The sequence below is a fragment of the Cheilinus undulatus genome, linkage group 12 (assembly GCF_018320785.1).
Source record: "Cheilinus undulatus linkage group 12, ASM1832078v1, whole genome shotgun sequence".
In the NCBI taxonomy this organism is placed as follows: Eukaryota; Metazoa; Chordata; class Actinopteri; order Labriformes; family Labridae; genus Cheilinus; species Cheilinus undulatus.
Genome location: NC_054876.1, coordinates 30,614,713 through 30,623,171, shown reverse-complemented (window position 1 = coordinate 30,623,171; position 8,459 = coordinate 30,614,713). Strand labels below are relative to the sequence as shown.

General features: G+C 39.2%; 1 protein-coding gene across 1 annotated transcript; it reads right to left on the bottom strand.

Annotated features, from left to right (window-relative positions):
• Positions 1-1,018: 1,018 nt before the first annotated feature.
• Positions 1,019-8,060, bottom strand: LOC121518988 (UDP-glucuronosyltransferase 1-2-like). The gene is made up of 4 exons (XM_041801726.1): positions 8,024-8,060; positions 2,733-3,001; positions 1,942-2,655; positions 1,019-1,603 (listed from the first exon to the last, which is right to left on the bottom strand). Exons 2-4 carry the CDS (start codon positions 2,973-2,975, stop codon positions 1,019-1,021), a joined length of 1,542 nt encoding a protein of 513 aa, XP_041657660.1. The 5' UTR covers positions 2,976-3,001; positions 8,024-8,060.
• Positions 8,061-8,459: the final 399 nt, after the last annotated feature.

The window sequence follows — 8,459 nt, the reverse complement described above, 5'->3', positions numbered from 1 at the left end:
AAAAATGACATTTAAAGCATAAAATCCAACAGAAGACTGATGAATCTTTGTGTAAGTTAAGCCTACTCAAACTCTGACAAACTTTTACAATCCATAAAACCTGATGATTAAACTGATCCTCAGCTGTTAGCTTTCTTGCAAAGGTTAGCCTCAAACTCTTAAATACACCCTACTCAGTCTGTGCAAATGAGTCAAAAAAGACACCATCTAATGCAGAGAGCACTGAACCACTCATTGCATTACAGATCAAAAACTTATGTGGGCTGATGCCATTTGCATGAATTAAATAAGCCATCCTGCAGTCATTTCAAGCAAAATTGGTCCCTTTCTTAGCAAGTTTGTCTCACAGACGAAAACATCTGATTTTTAATCACTCATCCCTTTGATTATTACAATACGAAAAGTTGGTTGAGCCATGCAGTATAATGGGCGCCCAGACTTTTCAGTTACTCCAGCAACTCCAACTCAGGATGATCTATAAATGAATTGACAAACTTTAACACTACTGTGAACAAAATGGAAGTGTTAAGGTGAAAAATGACCATTACAATAAACAGTGTTAATCTTTGGATGAGCCATGTAGGCAAATCTTTACAAGAAAACTAGTTTGATTGTCTTAAAATACTAGAATGGTAATGTGATTAAAGGAATACAGTAAGAAATGACTGTTAATGATACAGAAGTCTAAAAAACAGAGGCAGAAACTTTAAAATATTGTCATTTTATTGATTCTGATCGGTGATGGGTGAGACAAAAGCTTCATACTTGTATCATATACAAGAAAATGCAATATGTTTACTGAAAAATCAGATTGTCAACTTTGATTTGTTGATATTTTACAGCTGAAACTTTTTGTTACACTTCACGTTCTACTAGATTTATAACAATGCTGAATCAATTAACAATCATTTTAATTTATTACTAATAGTGAGAAATTATTGAAATATTCATATCACTTTTTGTTTAAATACAAAGCTTTGAAAAAATCCATCAGGCTTTTTGACAGATTTGTCCTCTATCATTGCTGTTTGGTTTTGGACTTCCTTCTGTGTCTGCAGCATAGAAACCTTAAAACTACAAAAGTGGAGAGCAGCAGCACAGTCACTGCTGTCATCAATACTAGCAGTACATCTAAAGAGTAGTATGAGTACCAGGGCATCTTATAGGCCTCTGTACGAAGGTGGGGAGCCCCTTTATGGCGTATCACATACTCCACCCAGAATACGGCCTGATCCATGGGTGCCATTGGCTGGTCTCTGTGCAGACGGGACAACCTTTGAATGTTCTGTCTGTAGCTGTCCTGATAGAGCACCTCCTTGAGCGCTTGCTCAAAATTGTGCCCATTGGCATAAGCTAGCTCCAGGATCTTCCCAGCTCCTCTCTCCTGCAGACGTAGCAGGTTGTCATACTGGTCAAAGAACAGCGGTATGCCGATCACAGGGACCCCGTGGTAAATAGCTTCCTGGATTCCATTGGTGCCTCCATGAGCAACAAAGGCTTTGATCTGAGGATGGCCCAGGAGGTCTTTCTGAGGCATCCAGTCCACTATGAGGGTGTTGTTGCCCAGAGTAGAAGGTCTGTTTCCTTTGTGCTTCCAGATCACCTGATCAGAAAATATAATGAATTAATCCAGTCTTTTCACTGACAGACAGCATGACATGCAGCCCTTTTCAACAAGTATATAATGACTTAAGAGAAGTCAGCATGATAACTGTTACACGACTTTAAAAGGGACCAAGTAAAAGAAACATCAAGTTTGCAAATACTCAAGAAAGGCATTCCATGGCATACGACAGAACTCAGCATTGTGAAGGAATGTATCCTAACAATGTGGGGGTTTTAGCAGATTTTTGAAGACTTGATGTATTCATTTTGTATGTAGTTGATTGCAGCATGAGACTGTTTGACATCGTCTACAGTTTGTCATTGATTATCTCTTACCTTCTGAGGCATCTTGGCAAAGACACTGGCGATTTCATCTGTAAGGTCTTCAGGCAAGGCATTGACCAACGTTCCCATAGTCATGATGATGACTCCATGCTCCCCGGCACTCTGAACAAAGTCCTCCAAGTCTGCTGGCAGAGGCTGAGCTGGTTTGCACTGAAACCCTCCAATGTAGACGATATTTGGCATTGTGGGTCGAGGAAAATCGAACACGAAATCTGATCTGAACAGCCAAATGTCTGCTTCCTGAAAAAGTGAGCGGATGCTGCATCCACCTTCAATGTATTTATCACAGAGGGAATCATAGCATGGTCCCACCAAAGCTCTCTGCTGGTATTCAATAACGCTGTGGTAGAATAAGTTCTTGACCCTCTGGATGAAGGTCATTTTGTCCGTTAATCCTGATCCTGGGGCTGGGATATAAGAGAGGGGAGATGGGGCGATCATAAAGTGGCCCTCGCCAGAGGTAATCCAGCGAACATTGAGCACTGAGGGCAGTTTGAGATATTTGGCCAATACCAATCCTGCTGCAATGGCGGGGTCAGTAAGAACTAGATCATATTTGGCATCCAGTAAGCTTTGGACCATAGTTTTATCATCAAAGATTCGGGAGACAGTATCAGCCCAAAGTTGGTGGGCTTCCGTAATCATGACAAGGAAATCCTTGATGAGTTTGAAGACAGTAAGAGATGAAGCTCCAAATCTCTGTGCCTAAAAGGAAAAACAGGAATAGTGATATTTTGTTTCAGGTTCATGCATGAATGACTAAATGATTCACATTAACGTACCCTTATATTCTCCTTTACGAACACATCAAAAAAATCCTCCATACCCACATCCATTTCAAGGCTAATAGATGTATAGAGGGGAGACTTTTCATCAATGTACCAGCTGTTAGAGGCTCTGATCACTGTGAGGTTATGTCCCCTGGCGTGGAGCTCTACCAGCAAGATTTTCATGTTGATCCAGTGACTTCCATCAACAGGAAACACAAGAATGTTTCCTCCTTCGCAGGGTGGCGTTAATGGCATCAGACATACACCAAGTAATGCCAATACTCCACAAACACGTTGGAATGGGACAGACCCTAAATGTAACAATGAGGAATAAAAAGCATAACAATTGGCTTAAGCTTATCAGTTCAATGTACAGGAAACCAAAACTGTCAGGAAAATAGTATGATTCCTGAAACCCACTTACCCATGATTAAGAGCCGCTGCAGGAGCCTCCAACTTATAGTCTGGCCGTCTATTCAGAGAATCCTTACATTTTTAAGGTCAAATTCCAGCTGAAGAGATCCCCAGTCCTTTCATGGGTAAATAAGTAACACGTGGCACGTGTGACATGGAGTTTTGGCACTGCCTTGCAATGCTTTACAGATAAATAAAACAACTTCTTCTTGTCATCATAATTTTGTTAATTTAGTAATTCTGTTTGGTTGTAGTTTGTAAAGTGTCACCTTGCTAAATGTGTTTTTCTTCTACAGGCGACAACAATACTTCCCCCCGGAACAACCCGTGACCTATTTCATAAGGTTATTAGAAGGTGTTACGTAACAATGTTTCACATGTGTTAAACCTGGGGAAAATCTGTGGTTTTCCTGTACATGGCACATGCATGAGCTTTTATGTATCTTCCATACCATGTAGTTATTGTCTCCAGGTTTCTGACCTGGAGGTTTGCACTTTATATGTTGCAAACTATAGATTCCAGGTGACGTAGTTCTATTTCTGAGGGGTGAACTCAGTTCATCCAAGGCATGCTCTCTCATGCCAGTGATGAGGCATCTTTCAGGCTGTTTTGTGAATAAACCAGTATGGTGCAGAGAATGGCCACAGTCATGGCTATACTGTTAAATATCAGGAGGTCATAATTTTTATGGGGCTCCAAGTAACTGTTTTATATTAATGGACAATATACATGCTGCATACACTAAAGCAAAGGTTGATCTTTCACAACAGTTGCACAGAGAGCCACAAAGCCATTGTTATACATTCATGCAGTCTTTTTTTATAGTCCATCAAGAAAAAGTGAACAACCCTTATGTAAAAGGGCAGAAAGGGTGGTGAAATGGAATTATAAAAGTAGCAGATATAGATTAAAAGAGCAAAAATGGGTTAATAGGCAAACATTTGCAAAATTTGCCAGAAAAAATGGTGAAAAGGGGTTAATAAAAGTTAAATTAGATTAAAGATGGCAAAACAGACAGAAAAAATAGTTACAATTGTTAAAAAGTAGAAGAAATGGGGGAAAGAAGGTAAAATGGGATTTAAAAAGTGACAAAAATGTGTTTAACGTGGCAAAAAAGGGCACAAAAGAGGAAAGGGTTTAAAAGTGGCAAAAAGTGGAAGGGGATAAAAATTGGCAAAACTGGCTTTCAAGTGGCAAAAATTGGCTGAAAATTAGAGAATATGTGATTGAAAGGTGGCAAAAGGGTTAAAATATGCAAACGTTTGTTTAATGTTGTATAAGTGGCTCAAAAACAGATGGAAAGGTTTAAATGTGGCCAAATTCGTCCAAAATCGCAAAAAAAAAAAAAGCAAAAGTTGTGTAAAGCTGATGAAAAGTGACAAACAAAAGTGACAAAAATGGGTGGAAAAGTGGTTAAAAAGTGGCACAAATAAATAACTTCAACATCCGTATACTCAATAATAGTTTTATACACTTTTCAGTTCCAAATAAGGCTGGGCAATTAATCGAAAATCAAATTAAATCACAATATGGCCTGCTGCAATTTTCAAATTGCAAAAGTTGCAATATTTCTTTAACCTGAAATTTGAGTCAAAATACTGGTTAAAAACTTTTTTGCAGCAGAGATGTTATGTATTAGATGTCATGCAATTATCGAAGACCCATTTTTTAGAATAGTCTTTTTTTTACATTTTCTGATTAAATGAGGATGACATAAAAACTATTATTCCCTTTAATACAATAATTCATATCCAATTCGCAATACGAGTCAAAATCATCAAAATTAGATTTTTTTTCAAAATTGTTCAGCCCTAGCTTTATCTTATATTGTGTTGGTTATAATATCGAATGATTTATTGCTTGTGTTGTTGGAAAATACATAAGATGAGGGGCTTAAGGAATAATCACATGTCAGATCACAATTGCAATATTTTGGAAAAAAAAAATTAATCGCAATTAGATTATTTTCCCAAATTGTTCAGCCCTAGTCCAACATGAGGTAACTGTTAGCCAGGATGCTAACACCAATGTTACTGATCCAGCACACATACCTATATATCAACAAATCACAACCGTCCATTCTCTGGGTCTGTCAGGGGACCATCCAATTCTGCGAGCCAGCCTGATGATTCACAGAAGTCATGGTTTAGGTCGGATTTTGGATTTGGGGTCACTGTTCAGTACTGGTTTTGTTTACCAGTAGATGAAATCTACATTTATAATTCTAGGTTTGCCTTATTTATTACTTTAACTGACAGTAGTGCAGCTGACAGTTCGCTCCATCTAGTGTCATTTAGAACTAGCTGTAGTTGGTACAGCCTGTGGTGTATGAAATACGTGACCAAAATAAAAGCGTAAAACCAGAAATGTGATGCAAAATTAAAAGTCACACAGAAATGAATAGCCTAATATCTCCCTAATTTCAAAAGATAGAAATAAACACAAAGTATGAAATGTGAATCATCATACGCACATTTAAGAGCAATATTAGGATTTATACGGTGGGCTGCTACACCCAATTGTTTGTGAATAGCCAGTGCAGTGGTTACTCATGAAAAATCAGGACTTGTCTACACTGTTAAAAGACCCCAAATATCTTATGTCAACACAGGATGAGACATTGTAATGGAGCATGAGCAGAGCAGCTAAATACACACCTGTAGCTAAGGTCCTCTACTATATCTGCACATGGCCTTTAAAATGTACTTGTATCTGTAATGTCTTCCACATACAGAGGCTTTTAAAAAACAGCATGGAGAAGTGATATAGCTTGAATAGCTGCAGTGCAAATGCATGTAACTTTCCTTCTGTGTGTTTGGTTGTGCCTGCTTCTTCCTCTACCTCATTAGTCATTTACAAGCGGTTAGCAAACATTTAGGAGCGTTACAGACACAGAGATCGGTGTGCAAATACTGTCACGTGTGATTGTCTTTTTCTCCATTCAGGCATATTCTTCATGTGACTACATGCACCGAACCATAACCCACAAGCCATCATGGTTTGGGAGGAATTCAAATATCATCACACCCCTAATCTTGACTGCGGTGCCATATTTTAGAGGACAGGTCATCAGTTTTCATAAAACCATACCATGCCATACCAATATGTTTCCCTTTTTTAAACGTGCTTTCACTAGTTTTGTCTTAATCTTAAGAAAAGCAGTTATTGCACCATTAAAACAAAACACATGTTCAGCTATGTAAAGGTAGAGAAAAGGCTTGTCATAGCAGGTACATAGACTCTCTTTGGCTGTTGATTTGATAGTGTGAGGTATTTTGATGGAAAGTCCATTTAAAGTAGCATTCAGCAGTTATCTGCTTCGACTGTGTAGTTAAAATGCATCACTCTCAGCATGGAACAATCAGAGGAGCAGGCCACTGTTTAGTCTGTGGCAAATTGGATAATGGAAACCAAATTTTAACAATATATTGCCAGATGAGGTGGGATAGTATTCATACAGAGATATGTGGGGGGTTTTCTGGAAATTGAAAACATAAATAGAACACTTGGGTGGGAAAAGTGCTAAAGTGTCAGGATGAGAACAGTCTAATATAACATTTCCACTGTCATGACTCAACAGGGTAAAAACAAAATGTCACAACGTCCACAAGCATGAAACTTTTAGGTTTCTAATAGAGACAGAGAGGGAATAGGAAGTTGTAAGAAATGGAATAACTTATTTTTCAACCCTTCATCTAACAAACCATTAGTGGCAAATACAACTGCCTTGTTCCAATTACATCAGGCTGTCTTAAAGTTCCCATAGAAAATCCATTTCATCATCCTGCTTCTATAAATAAATTCTTTTTTACATGTATGCTTCAAAGAAGTGCTTGCAAATCATCTCAAAAAGGATAAAACCCATTAGGAATTTCCTCCATGACAAATTGCATCGTCTAGTTTGTTGCAGGTGGAAACTCTGCCCAAGGGACAGCTCCAAAATCTATGCATGAGAGCAAAAGAGGCAAAGAAGTAGTGGATAAAAGGAAAGATTGAGATGTTTTAAGTGTTTTTCCTTACAAGGGCTGCAAAAACAAACGGATCAAGTCTAAACCAGCTTACAGCCTTCACTCCATTTGATGAAGCAAACCTGTCAACATTTCGTTTAATGATCGTTTGATTAGGAAATCTCTCAAATAACCGATAGTTGCAGTCCGGGAGGAGGAGGTTTTAATGCACGGTCTTGCCAGGGCTAGAGCCCCAGGGCCCACCTCTAAAACAAGCCTATAAGCTCAGGAGAAAAACAAAAATCATGATCATGTGGTTTGACTGTTGTAAGTCCATATGTGGGATGTGTGTGTGTGTAATGGGCCCTGGGGGGATGGAGGGAAAATCCAAAACTAGAATCACCAGGAGTCATTGTGATTGATGATTGTTTCAAAGAACATACTGTCCAGTGGGTTGCTCTTCAATTGTAGACTTTTGAATGGCAGCAGGAACTTTTGAAAAGTGCCAAAAATGTGTAGGGAAAAATTTGAAAGTAAAGCGAAGAAACCAAAATAGGAGGCTTAGCTTTGAGGAAAAATCTCCAAGCTAACTGGATCCATCAAAGCCGTAAGCCCTGATGAAGACAGCAGAACCCTCTAGTGGCAAGAACAGTAGAGCCAATGGGTAGCAATGAGCCAATCCAGACAACTAGACCAGCATACGAGCTGCAGGAGAGTGACAGAAACTCTGGTGATTTCACCACCTGCTGCTGCCACGGGTTCGTAAGACAGATTATGTCTAAATGTTTCTAATGGGGAAAAGTCAAGTCAAGCTATACAGATTATTTTGCAAATAACGTTATAAAATTTAACTTACTGGCTGAGCAAGTAACATCAGCAGAGAGCTTGGCTGCTGCTCAGCTAGAAAATACAGCATTTTTGAGGGAGCCCAGGGCTGCTACATGTGCTGCCGGCAATACTGAATCCAAGAGATGGCAAACTCTTCTGTCCTAGCGACAACTGCTGCTGTACCAGCAGCCTAGGCCCTGCAGCAAGACCAAGGACACGGGAGCTGAGCTGGTGTGTTCCTTTTGGTGATGTAGTCCCAACTGAATTTAGCCACATTGTCATAAAGTTCTTGGGTGATTATTGATGGGTTATTATAAGCAAATTAAGTGTGCCTGATGTTTGAGATGGTAGACTGAGCCCTGATGATGCTTGTGAGTGGTATGTGTAAGTGACCCCATGTGAATGCAAACAGGGTCTTTTAATCTCCACTTTAAGTTGGCATTTTCCTGCCATTCGCCCAGCAAAATATCCAGAAGTCAAGGTGAGCTGATGTGCGAAGGCAGTGTGAAATCGTCAGGAACATTTATCATTTACTTTGAACAGAATTTA